Below are 18,577 nucleotides of genomic sequence, written 5' to 3' on the forward strand. Positions count from 1 at the left end.
CCCTGCTGTGCTCTTTGCTTCAGCGTGAGCTAGGAGGCAGGTTTCAACCCCCCACCAAATTTTCAACCCTCCCCCAATTTTTTTTCTGGCTATGGCCCTGGTTCGCTTCCATGCATTCTTCATTTCATAAGATTTCAGAACACAGAATGGGAAGGATAGGACTGTCAGTCGGATTAACCAGAAATAGATGAACTTACCACAAACCTAACTTGCTATAAGGCAACCTCAGTTGACTTAAGTGCTCAGAATAGCTAACTATGGCAAGAATGAGAAAAAAAGTCTTTATTTATCTTAAGCAGAGTAAATACATGTTACAAGAATAATAAGGTATAACTAATTAAACAACTTCCTAACGTCTTGTTATCTGTTAACAGGGTCTTCAACATCTCGAATCCTTAGAAAAACTCAATCTTTATTTCAATCACATTTCCTCGTTGTCAGAAGTGTTTCGACTGCACACCTTAACGGCTCTTAAGGATGTGGATCTCAGGCTGAATCCTGTTGTTAAAAATGAATCAGATTATCGTCTTTTTGTTATACACATGCTACCTAATCTTAGGCAATTGGGTAAGTAACTCTAAATTAGGAAGTATTTATAACTAAGGCTCCTTCCAGACAGCTGAATAAAACCCTACATTATCTGCTTTGAACTGGAGTATATGGCAGTGTGGATTCAGATAACCCAGTTCAAAGTAGATTTTGTGGGATTTTTTGCCTTGATAGTCTGGGTTATGTGGCTGTGTGGAAGGGCCCTATTATTGATCACTTCTCCTTCAATGACTTCTCTACACATAATATTTTAGGTATACAACTAACATGTAGCATATAAGTTGTTTCAAAGCACTTGCCTGAAAACCAGAGTTGATTTTTGTTACCTTTTGAGTGTTGATATTGTAGCAACTTGTGCCTGTTGTGTAACATGTGAGACAAAAAATCCTTTATTTACAAATGGAACAAAACCGCTTAATTTCCTCAAGATTGCTCTTCCTATTTGATGACATCTATATAAATAAAAATGTAATGTTCGTTTGTGGGTTTAACAAAACTCAAAAACCACTGGACAAATTGACACCAAATTTGGACACAAGACACCTAACAACACAATGTATGTCCTTCACTCAAAAAATTGATTTTCTCATTTGGGAGTTGTAGTTGCTGGGATTTAGAGTTCACCTACAATCAAAGAGCATTCTGAACCCCACCAATGATGGAATTGAACCAAACTTGGCACATAGAACTCCCATGACCAACAGAATATACTGGAAGGGTTTGGTGGGCAGTGTCCTTTGGTTTTGGAATTGTAGTTCACCTACATCCAGAGATCACTGTGGACTCACACGATGATGGATGTGGACCAAACTCTACATCAGGGGTCCTCAAACTAAGGCCCGGGGGCCAGATGCGGCCCTCCAAGGTTTTTTACCCGGCCCTCTCTCAGGGTCAACCTAAGTCTGAAATGACTTGAAAGCACACAACAACAACAACAACAACAATCCTATCTCATCAGCCAAAAGAAGGCCCACACTTCCCATTGAAATACTAATAAGTTTATATTTGCTAAAATTGTTCTTCATTTTAATTATTGTATTGTTTTAAGTGGTTTTGCACCACAAATAAGATATGTGCAGTGTGCATAGGAATTTATTCATTTTTATTTTCAAATTATAATCCGACCCTCCAACAGTTTGAGGGACTGTGACCTGGCCCTCTGTTTACAAAGTTTGTGGACCCCTGCTCTACATGAATACTCAATATGTCCACATGTGAATACTGGTAGAGTTTGGGGAAAATAGAATCTTGACATTTGGGAGTTGTAGTTGCTGGGATTTATAGTTCACCTACAATCACAGAGCATTCTGAATCCCACCAATGATAGAATTGGACCAAACCTCCTACACAGAACCCCCATGTGGGCCACAGCAACGCATGGCAGGGGACGGCTGGTAGTTTATAAAATTGTTAATTTTCCTTCCAGGCCAATTTTTACTTTTTTCAGTTCCTGACTATTTCTGCACTCTCTTAAATAAAAAAATTGCATTGGCCAATTGCTCTTTTTTTGTACAAATTTGTTACAATTGAAGGTAATTTTGACAGTTGTCGACTCTGAAATAATAATCAGAAATGGGTAAAATGAAAAATTCAGCCCAAAATTCATCACAGCTAATAAATCTTAAGAAAAACTTGTTTCATTTTCTGTCATTGTTGTGTGCATTCAAACATTTTCTGAATTAGGACAACTCTAAAGTTGCATATCAGAGTTTTATGGCAAGGTTTATTCAAAGTAGGTATGACTTTGACTTCTTTGGAGGCTGAGAGATCAAGGCTTGCACAAGGTCACCCAGTGGGTTTCCATGACTGAGTGGGGATTTGAACCTTGGTCTTCAGAGATACTATCTGACACTCAAACTGGTATACCATGCTGGATCTTTCAATAACCAGTTCAAAGTTTTGAAAACCTTATGAATAATTTTGAGGCTGTCTTTCTCTACTGCTCAGTGCATACGTGTGAGCCTGACAAGACCACTTACCTTTACTCTGAAAAAAAAAGGAGTTGGGTTATTTTATTGGAATGGCCTGATAATGGTCCTAAAGAGTTATTCCATTCTTTTGGAAGTGAGAAAAAGTAATTCAGCTTCGCTTTCACAGACTGGAAAGCAAGGGGGGAAGGAGAAGGTGATTCCAATTTTAAAAACTTGTTTGTGGAGAATCAGAGCCAAGCCTTTCCCGGAAAGCAATTCTTTCAACAATATCAACACAATAGCATGTATCATGAAAAGGAGCATTATTCTATTCATTAATTGTATTTCAATATTTTTTACAAATGTGATTTCATTAGATGCATTGATAATGCATACATCTTATGCTACACTATAACTGTAACTATGAGGGGATAAATGCTTTGATAAAATAGATTTTGTTCTTTGTTTTGTACTTAATTCTTCTGATGGAATGCTTATCTCTCCTTATTTGTATGCCAGCCCATGTAGTTCTTTTGGACTTGAAAGGTCCCAAGCTCAGAACAAATGACAATGGAGATTGATTACTGTGTTTAACTTCCTCCAGAGATTGTAAATCCAGCACAGTAATAACTTTCATTGCAAATAAACTCTTTAGATAGGTTGTGTTGTTACCAGTAGGTCAATTTGTATGCATAGCTCTCTGACTTCCATCTTCTTTAAAGGGCCATTAATCCTTAAATCAAAAGGGAGACAAAGCTTATCTTGTAGCCTCAAGTGGAGATGAAAATGTTGGTCCTTTCTCACAATTATGTGAGCTGTTGGCTCATCGAGGACATTGCTGCTCACCCTAGGTGAACTTTATGATATGAAAGTATAAAGTAAATCTGTTTTCTTTCCAGTTCTTTCTTTCTTCAGTTTCCTGTTCCATTTCTCTCTCTAATAAAAGTCATGGTATGTATGTATGCATGTATGTATGTATGTATGTGAGTTGGTGAATTCCAAGACAACTCCCACATTCAAGAGCACTGTGTCTCCTGGCAGCAACGGAGCTGGACCAAAATTGGTACACAGACACCCCCCCCCCCAAACTCAACTTTAGGAACTGGCAGGGTTTGGAGGGAATTGGCCTTGATGTTGGATATTATAGTTCATCCACATCTATAGAGCACTGTGAACCCAGCTCATGATGGATCTCGACCAAACATGGCGCACAGACCCAACATGACCAACTTTAAATACTGGCAGGTTTTGGAGGTAATTGACCTTGGATGATTGGGGTTATAGTTCACCTGTAAACAGAGAGCACTCTGAACAAATGATGGAGCTGGACCAAACTTGACCAACTTATAATACTGGTTAGTGCTTGGGCGAGATGGATCTGGGATGATGGACATGGTAGTTTACCTATATCCTTATGCATTTTCTAATGTGACCATTCAAAAAATCCAAAAAGGTTTACCAGCTTGCCTGCAAGAACATGGAGGACCATGCTAGAAGTTTTACTGAAATCAAGGCATACTACTTCCACAGCACTCCTCAGATGCATCAGATTTGTAATTCTTAACAACAACAACGAGAGATTAGCTTGGAATGACATATTTTTGAGAATTCCATGCTGTTTTTTTCATAATCTCCACGCTTCTAAGTATGCATAGACTAGCTATTTAATGATCTGGTCTAGAACTTTTCCTGGTATCAACATAAGTCTGATTGATCAGTAGTTGCTTGAAGATGAAGATGGGAACATTTACCACCTTCATTCTTTCTTGTCCTCCACATATTCTCAAATATTACTGGCGGTGTCTCTGAGATTATATCTCCAAGTCCCTTCCTGGGATACAGCTTGTCTGGTCATGTTGGAGTGAATTTGTTTAGAGTAGCTAGGTCTTTCTTTACAACCTCTTTAACTATTCTGGTCTATATTCTCCTTATGCCATGGAACACTGTTTTCCTTTTGAGAGAAGACTGAGGCAAAGAAGGCATTAATTATTTTTACCTAATTTCTGTCTCTTAGCATTTCACTATTTTTTTTACACAGTAGCACTATTATTTCCTATTTTTCTACTTCCTCTGAACATAGCCAGATACCTCATTTTTGTTATTTTTAAATTCTCTAATGAGAATTTACAACATAGTACAAGTATTGGCTATTTGTTTGTATTCTTTGGTAGTTTCCATATTCTTCCATTTCTTATACATCTCTCTCTTTAAATCTCAGCTCATCTGAAAGGTGTTTCACATCCTGGTTTCTTTAGATTCTTTCCACTTCTTATTTTTCTTGGAATTGTCTGTAGCTATGCCTTCAGTATCTTATCTTGGGTACATCTACTCTAATCATTTAGGTTGGTGTGTAATTGGATGAGCTATATACCACATGGGGCTGATCCGGGTCCCTAGAAGGAACTCCCATATACTGAATTCCCTCTCCTTTTAGTATTTCTGAGCATGGAATTTCACTCAGTATTTTCCTTACTTTCTGAAACCAGTTGTAAGTGACTATGGCTCCCCTTTCCCTCTGTAATAAATCCCAAGAGTACATGGACACTCCCATGCCATGATACCACTATTTCTATCCCATTGGCCAATACATGTGTTGGACGGGGTTGCACTCCCCCTGAAGTCACAGGTCCGCAGTTTTGGGTGTCCTCCTGGACTCATCACTTACGCTTGAGGCTCAGGCGTTGGTGGTGGGTGGGAGGGCCTTTGCACAATTGAGACTTGTGCACCAACTGCAACCATACCTCATGAAGGCAGATCTGGCCAGGGTGGTCCATGCCTTAGCCACCTCCAGATTGGACTACTGTAATGCGCTCTACATAGGGCTGCCCTTGAAAACGGCTCAGAAATTTCAGTTGGTCTAACGGGCGGCGGCCAGGTTGTTAATTGGTGCTCCTTACAGGGAGTGGTCAACCCTCCTGTTTAAGGAGCTCCATTGGCTGCCATTCATTTTCCGGACCCAAATCAAGGTGCAGGTTCTTACCTACAAAGCCCTGAATGGTTTGGGACCTGCCTACCTGTGTGACCGCATTTCTGTGTACGAACCCACACGATCTCTTCGATCATCTGGAGAGGCCTTACTCACGCTCCCACCTGCATCGCAAGCACGATTGGTGGGGACAACAGAGAGGGCTTCTCGGTGGTGGCCCTCGACTCTGGAACTCACTCCCTTAGGACATCAGGCATGCCCCATCTCTGGCAGTCTTTAGGAGGAGCTTGAAACGTGGTTGTTCCAGTGCGCCTTCCCAGAATAATGAACCCTTAGCATTATGTCCTCCAAAGGCACTTTATACTGATTTAGGACTGCTTGTATCCATCAACGCCCCACCTCCTTTATCTTGTACATGCCTAGCATTATTTTTTAAACTTCAGTTACATTTGGCTCAGCCATAGATTTTTGATGTGCACTGTACCTAGTTTAATGTTTATGCTATTTGTGTATGAGATTTATTTTAATTGCCTTGTATTGTGTCTGTTATTGCTTGTATTGATGTATTGTGGGCTCGGCCTCATGTAAGCTGCACCGAGTCCCTTGGGGAGATGGTAGCGGGGTACAAATAAAGTTTTATTATTTATTATTATTATTACATCTCTAATAGTTTGGATCAAATCCAAACCAAATCCAAAATAACTGATTTTCTGGTTGCTTCCACCTACTTTCTCTCCTTTAATGCTGTCATCTTGGATTTTTTTAGATGATCGTCCTGTGAGAGACAGTGAGCGCAAAGCATCCCTCTTACATTTCACTACAGATGATGCATGTAAATTCAAGAAACCAGCACTTACAGCAAAAAAGCCTGAAGTTGGCAGGTAAGAAGAGAGCAAGGATTTATGTATTTGCCAGTGCACGGCCATTGAAAGGTTTGGAAATATTGATAGGTCCAAAAGTTTGCACGAGTAGTTTATGTTTGCACCCCAATTGTTGTGCTGCCTGAAAATTCCTTCTAGAAATGGGGCCCTTCTAGAATGGTAGGCCATAATGTGTATTTCATTGTATCTGGAAGCACCAGGTAAGCGAACTGTAGAGGATTTCATTGAGCCACCTATACTGAACTCATCACCTTTGTCCTATGTTTGCATGTAATTAAGTGTAGAACTGTGTCCAGTGGAATGTAGTTTTTACTTGTATTCTGCTACAATACATATGTGAATTTTCCTTATACAGTATATGTGTTTAGAGTACTATTTCATGAGGTCAGGGGTGATTTGAATGCAATATTCCTGCTTCTTGGCAGGGGGTTGGACTGGATGGCCCATGAGGTCTCTTCCAACTCTTTGATTCTATAATTCTATGCTCTCATGTGACTTCTCAACCCAGTTTCCCTGTGGAGCCCCCGGTGGCGCAGTGGGTTAAACCCCTGTGCTGGCAGGACTGGAGATCGACGGGTCGCAGGTTCAAATCCGGGGAGAGGCGGATGAGCTCCCTCTATCAGCTCCAGCTCCTCTTGCGGGGACATAAGAGAAGCCTCCCACAAGGATGATAAAAACATCAAATCATCTGGGCGTCCCCTGGGCAACGTCCTTGCAGACGGCCAATTCTCTCACACCAGAAGCGGCTTGCAGTTTCTCAAGTTGCTCCTGACACGACAAAAACAAAACAAAACCCAGTTTCCCTAAAATCTGGAGTATTAAAAGGAATTTCCTTTAAAACCTGTAACTCAGTCAGATTAACGTCATGCTATGATTTAATTTCAAATAACTGACTCATATAATCAGTAAACTATGTCAGGGCTCCTTACCTGGGAAAAAAAGAAATCGTAAATGTTTGACTAAGAATCCTAGAGTTTCCAATACTTAATTTCTGTGTAGGCTGTTAGAGGCTCACTCAGAGGAAAAGGGCTGAAGAATTTGCTGAGGAAATTATATACAACCCTTCCCTCAAAAATGGAGGATTTCCCTCTTTCTTCTCCAAAGCCACCTATATACCTAGGGTCACATAAAAAATTATCAGGCAGAAAGGGATTGCAAGTGGAAAAAGTTTAAGAAGACTTAATCTAGAAACCATGGCCTGGAATCTAAAGCACATATTTGAGCAATTGTATATAAGTTGTGGGTAGAGTAAGTAAACACACTGTAGCAGTTCATCCTGAATTGTTTAAAGAAGTCCCAATACTGAGATCTGGTGGCACTAGTAGCAAAAAAATGTTGTTTTTTATTCCAGATCTCTCCATCCAAGAGCTGAGTACATTAATGTCATGTCAAAAAAGTGCTTGGTGATGGATGAAGATGACGAAGCAGTTCTAAACCTCATTGCAAAGTGTGAATGGGATTTACACAAGCCTCGAAGGTTAACTGGATCATCTCAAACAAATCCTGATGTTAAATTTCATGATTTACAGAGTATGTAGTTTTTTGAATTTTAAAATTTCTTTCATTGTCAGTAATTCAGTAGTTCATCAGCTCTCCTACGCTTCTGATTTGTTCAATACTGAAATATTATGTGTCTATACCTTGTTTGCAGACAATGTTGTCTCCATTATGCATTGCGATGTCATTTTGTGATATCACAATATAGGAGAAGTTTTGTATTTCCTACACTGCAGTGATCATCCTGTGAACTTTTAAGATAAATTGGAGGTGTGGTAGACTGCAAAGACATAATTCATACGTTATTGGTTTACATTTGAAATTAAGAATGTAAGAAGAGCCTTATTGGATCAGGGTTCCTTCTTGTCCTACATTTTTATGAGCATTTGCCAGCTGAATGCTTCTAGGACTCCTGTGAACAGATCATGAAGGCACAGCCATTCTCAGGTAGACTGAAGGAGCAAGCCACCGATTCTAATCAACAGGAAAAGGGAACAGAACAAAGTGGATAGAAGTTAGGGAAGATGCCTGCTTGCCTTCTGAGAAGAGAAGGCAACAAATGGAGGATGATTTAATTTCTGTAAGTTCCCCCGAGACTGTGAGTCATTGGATTGTGAGGGATGAGCAGCACAATATGACTAACATTGCAATTCAATTGCTGAATGAGTGACATGTCTCTGAATTTGGAGCAGAACTTTTATTAAAGAAAATGTGTATTACTTCAGACAAGAAAGGAGATTCCATCTGAACATGAGGAAGAACTTCCTGACTGTGAGAGCCGTTCAGCAGTGGAACTCTCTGCCCCGGAGTGTGGTGGAGGCTCCTTCTTTGGAGGTTTTTAAGCAGAGGCTAGATGGCCATCTGTCAGGGCTGCTTTGAATGCAATATTCCTGCTTCTTGGCATGGGGTTGGACTGGATGGCCCATGAGGTCTCTTCCAACTCTATGATTCTATGATCCTATGATTCAAATGGAAGTAAAACCAAGAGCTGGACTCTGCAGCATCTGGCAGCAGCAGAGAAAACAACAGATTTGAAAGGCCACCCAGAGTAGTACAAACTATCTTAAGACAATCTAAAGTTAGGCAACCTTTTGTTTCTATAGATAGAAGTTCAAATGCAAGGTTGGTGGCTTGTCCAAAGGTCTATTGTGTGCCTTTCCTCTTCTACAGATTATTCAGAGTTTTAATGAAAAATCGGCTGGAGAGGGCACAAGTAATTATTATTACTCCTTACTGGCTTCTCATGCCATAGTTCCCTCCATTGATATGTTGACAGAGACTTGGTCCATCACAAGTAAGGGATTTATAACTTCAGCTAAAATTACCCACATGGTGATTGAGCAGAGAAAATTGAAGACTCAAGGTTACTCTGACTCTACTATTTTGTGTTCAAAGAGACAAGATAGGAAATCTGTGACAATAAATTTGGGGGGGGGGGGGGGGGCTTTTATAGATAGTGCCCAGAAAATTCAGTAAAGCAAAAACAAGCAAGGGTGGTAGATTTCTTGGCCTTTCTACAAGAAGGTTTAGAGAAAGGGTTAAGGCCTGACATTCTCAAAAGAAGGCTGTTGCCATTATTTTCAGTAATATTGATTTCAGGGAAAACATTTTTCTCTGTTTCCACACATTAAGAGATTCTTCCAAGTTCTCTTCATAGAAGCAAGACCTAAATTTAATGTTAAGTATTTTAACTTGATCATCCTTTGAACCTAAGGTATCTTTTATTCAAAATGCTGTTTTTGGTGGCCATCACATTGGCCTGAAGAGTTTGTGGATTGGCATCTCTATCCAGAAACCCTAATATTTTTGGTCATAGACCAGGTAATCAATTGCCCACATTCTGCCGAAATCCTGGACATTTACTTGGGGGGAAAAGTGTCATTCATTGTCAGGATGGCAAGAAATGTATGAAAGAATGAGAAGAATGAAATGAAGAGAAACTTTTTTGATCTACTTGATCTACTCTAGTCTGGGAACTTTGGGACATAGAGCATCTATGCAAATATTGTTTAGATAGTTAAAAATTGTATTTATCAGTGATATGATTTGGCTACAGTTCATCAGGCAAAATGTGTTCGAACTCTCTGCCAGATGAGTGTCAACGCTACAAAACATGCTACCTTTGTTCTGTCAATATCTTCTGTATTGGTTGTGGGTGTATAATCACAACATTTGCAGACAATAGCTGCAACAGATTAAAATTCTGATGTCTCCTGTCTGGATCAGGTTGACACAAGAGATTAACCCACATTGTTCCTTCAACCTCCCTAAAATGACCATCATGTGTATCAACCTTTCATTCCATATTGGTTGTTCTGGCAACTAGTGTCCAGCAAGATACAGCTCTGTACTTTGTGGCATGATAAAAGTACCTAGGATTCATTGCAGATCATAGTATTTTTGCAAAAGGTTCCAAGGATCTCTGTGGATTTGTTTCACTCCATGTCTTAAATATGTGAGTAACTGCATTGAGTCTGTTTTGGAAAAAATAATAAAGTGAGGGAGGCATGGATGGATGACATAGCTAACTTTGTGTGATTTGGAACAAACATCCTGTTGCAAAGAGAGAAACTCTTATTCCTCTCTATCAAGAGCCCCTTCCTCATCTCCATTCTTCCAACTATGCATACCAGCACCTCTCAATTCCATTCTTCACTCTATTAGAAAAGAATGATGAGACTTTTTTACCTTCAACTAAAACAACACTGGACCAAATGAATTTTAAAGGTCATTCTTTACTCTATTAGAAAATAACTATGAGACTATTTTACTTTAACTTAAACAACAGTAGACCAAATGAATTTCAAATGTGTGAAATGTCTTCTTTGATGCAGTAATGTTTGCTATGTGTTTTCTTGAACAGTTTAGTATTGAAACATATTCTTTCTTGAGGTATATGCAAAATGGAAGATAATACTGGGAGGCACTGGAAGACAGAACACTCCCAGCCACAATTTGTCTTATTGAAAAAGAAGTGGAAAGAACCTTTGCTGAAGGTAAACAAAACAAAACAAAACCCCATATTGTGGATTCTTCGATGAATTCTTAGAAACTGTCGAATGAAAGGCAGTATGCTTTTCCTGAAGCAAATCAAATAAAAAATACAATTATCTATAATTTCCACAAATACATAGATAATGTGAAAAACATTTTAAATTACTACATTTACATTCCTTTTCTTAAATAGGATGGTTTGTCTGAAAACAGAAATGTGTTGAGTGCCAGAGAAAGCGATAAAGGTATGTTATATCCAAATTGGTTTTGTTCCTTTTGTTTTCAATATGCCAAAAAAAAAAAAAAAAAAAAAAAAGGCTTGAGAACAAATATTGTTTGAATTCAATTCAGTTGGGTAAAACCATAAACTAGAAATACTATGTGTTCATGTTTATATCTATTACAAATGGGATGTTCTCACAAACACATGTAGTATAAAGGGTTCTGGCAATTTCCCTTCTTATTAATTTGATCGACTGGAATAACTGACAAGCATTGGAAATCAAATACAGGCAGTCCCCAAGTTACAAACAAAATAGGTTCCGTATGTTTATTCTTAAGCTGAATTTGTATGTAAGTCAAAACAGGCAGATTTTTGAAATGTAACTCCATCCAAAAATATACCGTATATCCTTGAGTATAAGCCGACCCGAATATAAGCTGAGGCACCTGATTTTACCACAGAAAACTGGGAAAACTTATTGACTCAAGTATAAGCCGAGGATGGGAAATGCAGCAGCTATGGGTCAGTTTCAAAATAAAAACAGATACCAATAAAATTACATTATTTGAAGTATCAGTAGGTTGACTGTTTATTAATATTTACATAAAACTGTAATATAAGACTTTCCAACTCTGATTAAACCATTATTCTAACCTTCTTCAATGTACATGTGTTTACATATCCTTCCAATCATAATAGAGTAAAATAATAAATGTAATAATAATAAAAATAATAAAGCTAACCTATAAATGTAATAATAATAATAATAATAATAATAATAATAGAGTAAAATAATAAATAACCTTGACTCGAGTATAAGCCGAGGGGAGCTTTTTCAGCCTAAAAAAAGGGCTGAAAAACTAGGCTTATACTCGAGTATATACAGTACATTTTTAAAAACTTTGGATAGGGAAGGGCTAACATCCCTGTGGAGTTTGTTTTGCTGTCTATGCCCCTGTTCAGAAGATTTTACCTCACTTTCAATCCCTGCGTTAATTGGTTTTTGAAAAATGTGATGTGTTGTGGAGACAAAGGAGTGGTGCTAAAGCTTCAGTTGTTCTTCCTTTCCACCATAATAACTCTGTCAGGAGTGAATTTCTCTTCTAATATGTAGATTACACTCACTTCCTGTTGTCTCACCCCAGTTCTTAACTACGAGTTGTTTGTAAGTTGGATGTTGTAACTCGAGTACAGTGTGTAGTTAAAACAGTTTAATCATTAACCAGTTTTTATTTTATTTTATGTGGAACTCTGGCCCATCATACATACAGGTTATCATTTCATTGCATTATGAGCTATTATAAGCTACTTCCTAAAGTGAGTTTTTGTGCCCTATAAAACTTTTAATGAGGCTGGTCTCATGAATAGAAACAGAAAAATCCCCAAATCATCCTGGCTAGATAGTGAAGTCATGGGATATGTAATGAGACTCAAGTCCCATCTTGGAGTCTAGAACCATGGCAGTCAAAGTGGCTGTCAAAATTGCTTTAATTCTTTAGTGTAGATGTTCCCTCTCTGAACGGTGGTTGATTTGTGTGCTCTGCTTAGAACAATTACCATTTTTAAAACATCTCAGTTAAGGTTAGACATTAAGATTTATGTTAAGTTAGCTCACATTCTTTGCATGAAACTCCTTTTCAGCAATAAACACTTTACAATGTCTGGTGTTAATGAGTTCTTAAATACTGTTTGGTTTTATGCTATGGGGACCCAGCTGATTATGATTTCTTTTTTTTTTTAACATTTTATTTTTTATTTTTCAAAGGACATTTTTTTCAATACATCCAGTCACCCAGTGCTAACCCTTCACCCCCGACCAGCCAATTACAATATTTATTCCCAAAAATCAGTTGTTTCTATTACAGGTTTGGTCCCCTTACCTTCTATATATACATATTCTATCAATTTCCCCCAAATCTTCCCAAAATCATCTTTTTTTGATAATCCTCTTTTAACCTTAATGTTTCCTGTCAGTTTATCATTTATTGCGATGTCCCAGATCTCCCTATACCACTCTTCCAATTGACACTCCCCTCCTTCTTTCCATTTTTTAGCTATTAATAATCTTGCTGCTGTGACCAGATTGGCAATTAATTCTTTTAGTTCTTTTGGTATTTTAACATTGTCAATAAATGACAGCAGTGCTATCTCCGGTGTTCCTGTTATCTCTATTTGGGTGATTTTTCTTATTTCTTGAAATACATTTTCCCAAAATTTTTGAACATATTTGCAAGACCACCACATGTGTATATATGTGCCAGTTTCTTGACAGCCCCTCCAGCACTGCTTAGAATGTTTCTTGTCAATTTGATTTAATCTGATTGGTGTGAGGTACCACCTCCACACCACTTTATAATAGTTCTCTTTTATTCTTATTGACATATTTTTTAAAATACGCATATTCCACATTCCTTTCCAGTTTTGTGGGTCTATTACTTTATTACAGTCTAACTCCCACATTCTTTTAAGGTGGTCCTCCTCCTGGACTCCTTCCAGCAGCATTTTGTAGATATCACTTGTTATACCTTTTGTTCTTTCTTTTCCTTCCTTACTTCCCCTTTGGTTAATCATTTCTTCAAATTTGGTAAGTTCTCTCTCTCCTTTATATTTCTTTCTTATTTCCCTTAACCATCTTTCAAGTTGTAGAACTTTATACCATCCAATGTTCCCTCCTAACTGGACCTTTATCTCATCTATATTTTTCATCTTTGATTCCCAATCTTTTAATTTCGTTATTCCTTTTTCCTTAAATTCACTTTCCAACTCCTTTTTGAGATTTATGGGGAAATTATTTGTAATCAACACCGGTGTTAATGGGGATATCGATGGTATTAATTTTTCTTCATATTTAGACCATATTCCCAGTATGTTTTTTAGAAAAGGGTTTATTTTGTTATACCATTTCTTGTCTAGATTCCTAGTTTTCCCTATAAAGAAAATATATTCTAGTTTCATATCTATATCTTCACTCTCTTCTTCTAACCATTCTAAATCCTTTTGACCCATAATCCCTTCAACAATATACCTTAACTGGTTTGCTATATAGTATAGTTTTAAGTTTGGTATCCCCAGACCTCCCTTCTTTTGTAGTTTATACCATTTTGCTTTGTTAATTCTAACTCTTTTGTTCTCGTTGCAGAAGGTGTTTATCATATTCTGCCACTTTGTAATTTCTCCGGCTGAGATTTTAATAGGTAGCATCCTAAACAAAAAGTTTATTTTAGGTAAAATTTTCATCTTTATTAGAGCTATTCTACCAAACCATGACAATTTGAGCTTAGCAAATTTAGCCAGAGTATCCTTCACATTTTTCCTTAATTTGATTAGATTCTCCTCTTCTAATTTATCAATTTCTTTAGAAATATTAATTCCTAGATACTTTATTGAGTTCTTTATTTTTAATCTGCCCAATCTCCCTTCTCTTAATTTTACTTCCTCATCTTTAGTGTGGTTAAATAATAAGATTTCCGATTTATCCCAATTAACTTTAAGGCCTGTAATTTCTCCAAACTCTATTAAATGTGCTTCTATTCTTTTTGGCCCTAGACATATTTAAAGCATTTGATTGTGTCTCATGGCCGGCATTAAAAAAAATATTAGAAAAAATTGGTTTAGGAGAGAGATTTAGAGGACTGATTGAGAGACTATATTCAACCAACTATGCAACTATACAAGTAAACGATGGCCTTACTGGGAAAATAAGATTGACTCGAGGAACAAGACAAGGATGCCCTCTCTCTCCTACCCTGTTCGCAATAGTTATAGAAATGCTAGCAAATATGATACGAGAGGATAAACATATAAAGGGGATAGGGAAGGAGGGAAGATACAAGATATGTTTATTTGCAGATGATACACTACTAACCTTCAGAAATCCATTAGAACTGATTATGATTTCTAAGCTTGTTTTGAGTGCATTCTTTCAGAAATCTGTCTGTACAATTAAAGATTTGGTATCAAAGGAAACACTATATTTACTCACTGCACGTGTCAAATCAAATCATTTATTTCGGTCATTGACCAGCACAGGAAATAGCCACATTTTCATACAAACTGGGTATGTTTGGTACATTAAAAATATAAATATAACTACTGAAGCACAATATGGGTGAGGGAGTGGAGGGGAAACAGGGTAAAAACATACAATGCCCAGATCCATCACCAAATTTTAGATTCAGAGAAGAATATTACTGGACACACAGTTAACTTTTGGGACTAGTCATTCCCTGACGGATTTTGTATGCTGCTGCACAGAACTTTGCAACATTGTAGGTTGTAGCTGAATTAATATCTGCAAGTAGCAGGGAGGTATAAAATTGTCCTGAATGGCCTGGGTGCTTGTATAACAGAGGTAAGGTAAGCCTGGCACGGATATCCCTGTAGAACGGGCACTGAAGGAGCACATGTTCTATCTATTGTTTCTACATGACCTGAGTCACAGGGGCAGAGTCTCTCTGGGAGAGGGATCTTCCGGTAGCGGCCTTCGAGTACAGCTGATGGGTGAGCGTGGCATCGAGCCAGGGTGAAAGCCCTTTGATGAATGGGAACCTCTAAGTTTGTTAAATATGCCATAGGGGAGGCAAGATATCTGCTGTCTTCATTGATAAGGAAGGTTGGAACCGAGGGCAGATCTAGTTGTCGCTCTGTGTCTGTGCACGTGTCATAAATCTATACCCTTCAAGGCAGAGTGTTTCCACACTGATTGCTTCTCACTAATATTCAGTTGACAAAATTGCATCTCAAAAATCTGATCATCACATCAGAATGTTTTTGTTTGCTTTGCTTTGGTAGGGCGAATGTAAAATTGGCAAATCCTAGAACACTGCTGATATTTATAAATTGGCCTTAGTCTCAATGAAGTCAGTTCAACTAAAGTTGCTGTTCAGTTCTCATTCATTAATATACTTATTAAAATACATTTGGAATATTTCATTGTAATTTGTCCCATCTGTCCTCCCCCCGCATCCCGACTTTGGTGATTTCCCAATATAGAATACAGAAGTCTACCTAACTCACCAGTATTGCCAGTTACCTATGGACCCCTTGGTCAAGGCCATGAGAAAAGGAAGATTGGCGTTAGAGTTGCATTTCTAGGAGATAAGTCGCAAGAGCTGCCCAGGAGACATACTAATTTGCAGTTCCAGAATGAAAATGAAGCCAATGAAAAAATTACAACTTATGCTTCTTTTACACCCCATCCAGGTAAAAGTGTTCAGAAGTATTGCCATGATTTTTAAAAAGTTCAAGTTAAGATTAGAAACTAAGCTTATAACTGCAATAATGTATCTATTTCCCCCATACTATCTTGTAGAACTTGCCTATATTTGGATCTCTCAGACTTCTGTGTTCCCCCTTTTTCTTGCACTCACTAACAGATCCAGGACAGGAATTTACAGAAGATGATATCAGAGTACAATCGAATAAATATGACATCTAATTTGGCCATATATACGGTTTTCTGTAAAAGTGACTGGCTATAATTATTCTTTGTTTCCCCCACCCACTTAATACAAGAAGGTGAAGCAGCTCCAACCAGTGAACCTCTGGCCTTCCTGATCTTCTCATGGATCTTGAAGGTGACTTGGGGCACCAGAAAGCCCAGAGGTTGGGTGTGAGGGAGCCACCGCTGAGTCCCACCAGCTGGCTGGCTGGGGAGGCAGGGGACACAACAAGTGGTCAACAGGTGGAGTTTGCATGTGTGATTCTAATTTGCAATCTAATCTAATGTGTAACCTGATTTTGGAGAAACAGTTCATCCAAAAAGCTGCACATTAGTCTTGAATAAATACGGTAACAATACTGTTTTTGAATTTTACTCCTTGGGGAAGAAAGGCCCCCTTCAAAGCATTGTCATTGGTAGTACTACTCTGTGCATTAAATTTCCCTCTTTTCATTTTCCACAATACTATTTTCCAACCATATGTAGCGTTTATGATCTGACTTTCTAAATAACATGTATCTAATGAAAGTCAAATACATGGTTAATATCAAGTGTAGTTAGGACCTCTGTTGCACTATAATATACTTACTTGGAAATAGGGTGCTTGAATTTAGTGCAAAGGAGGAGGTTGATTAGTATATTAATTGGGATTCGTAAATTAATTGGCTCAGCTTTTGACGACCCTTTGGCTCCACCCCAAAGGTATTGGTATAGAAATAATGTAAATAAATAAATAAATTGACAATCATTGCATTTTCCGTAATGAACACTGATATTTGAAATGGGAACTATTTATTCTTTTTTTCCAACAAATAGTGCTGATAAACATAGTTGTCATTTGCAAGTATAAAGCAGAGGTACAGTAGACCCTTCATTTTTGCAGAAATTAGAAGTAAGACCTCCAGGAAAGTGGAGGAAGTTGACTATAAAGTCCACTGTGACTTTATAGTCAACTTCCACAGAAGGACAGAGATTCCCAGAGAGAGAATGTTAATGAAATCCATAAAAACTATATTTTTGTAAGGCATAAGACCATGTTTCAAGCATATGTGGGTACACTAGTTACAATAATTTGAAAAGCTTTTTGATAAATATTGCCTGTCCCAAGTATTTTATTTTATGTGAATGCTGCCACCTTGTGGATTACTGCAATATGTTTGCTATCCAAGCATGTCATTTATCCATTGAATTGTTGTTTTTTTCCTCTTGGTGAAGACAAAAATATAGTGCATTCTTTCAAAAATACCAAAAATACCAAAATTTGAACTCTTCAAATTAGGAGGAACGAGCATTAAATGGCTAATAAGGTTTATTATAAGCAAATGTCAAGTTGTGAATGTTGATTAAAAAATGGTTTCATTACGCAGTCCTGAGGTGGCACTACCCAACTAAGAAAAGGCACTTGGGATTGTAGTGGATAGTTTGAGGAAGACATTAACCCAATGTACATCTGGCTTGGAAGGCATAAACATTCAATTTTTCGTCTTGTGGCTCATTTAAAATAGAATTGAAAATAAAACCGAGAACATTATAATACCTGTAGGTAAAGTAAAGGTAGTCCCCTGACATTAAGTCCAGTCATGTCTGACTCTGGGGTGTGGTGCTCATCTCCATTTCTAAGCCAAAGAGCCAGCGTTGTCCGTAGACACCTCCAAGGTCATGTGGCCAGCATGACTGCATGGAGCGCCGTTACCTTCCCGCCTGAGCGGTACCTATTGATCTACTCACACATTTGCATGTTTTCGAACTGCTAGGTTGTCAGAAGCTAGGGCTGACAGCAGAAGCGCACGCCGCTCCCCGGAATCGAACCTGCGACCTTTCGATCAACAAGCTCAGCAGCTCAGTGCTTTAACCCACTGCACCACCGGAGCTCCATAATACCTGTATACAAAGCTAAAGTGTAACTGTTCTTTGAATCTTGTCTACACTTGTAGTTTCTGTATCTCATATTGCAGAGCTAAAGGGGTAGAGGAAAAGGATAAACATAATAATCAAGGTGCTTTCGTATGATATTGTTTCTAGCACCCACCTTTTGCTTGATATTCAGGCAGTGCTTCTTGTAGGTCAGAGCACGGTCCAGAGTGACTTCCAGGTATTTGGGTGCACTGCAATGCTCCAGTTGGATTCCTTCCCAGGTAATCCTCAGAGCTCGGGATG

General features: G+C 38.2%; 1 protein-coding gene across 3 annotated transcripts in view; it reads left to right on the plus strand.

Annotated features, from left to right (window-relative positions):
- Positions 1-18,577, plus strand: part of CEP72 (centrosomal protein 72) — a 44,267-nt gene that overhangs the window by 9,108 nt on the left and 16,582 nt on the right. For 2 of the 3 annotated variants that reach the window (XM_060781469.2, XM_067470144.1), the window contains exons 3-8: positions 375-567; positions 6,152-6,266; positions 7,618-7,796; positions 10,656-10,759; positions 10,951-11,002; positions 15,973-16,182. In XM_060781469.2, the coding sequence (XP_060637452.2) occupies positions 375-567; positions 6,152-6,266; positions 7,618-7,796; positions 10,656-10,759; positions 10,951-11,002; positions 15,973-16,182 (853 nt within the window). The remainder of the gene's footprint in view (positions 1-374; positions 568-6,151; positions 6,267-7,617; positions 7,797-10,655; positions 10,760-10,950; positions 11,003-15,972; positions 16,183-18,577) is intronic. The other variant, XM_067470145.1, reaches the window with a different exon arrangement.

The sequence above is a fragment of the Anolis sagrei genome, chromosome 6 (genome assembly GCF_037176765.1).
Source record: "Anolis sagrei isolate rAnoSag1 chromosome 6, rAnoSag1.mat, whole genome shotgun sequence".
NCBI lineage: Eukaryota > Metazoa > Chordata > Lepidosauria > Squamata > Dactyloidae > Anolis > Anolis sagrei.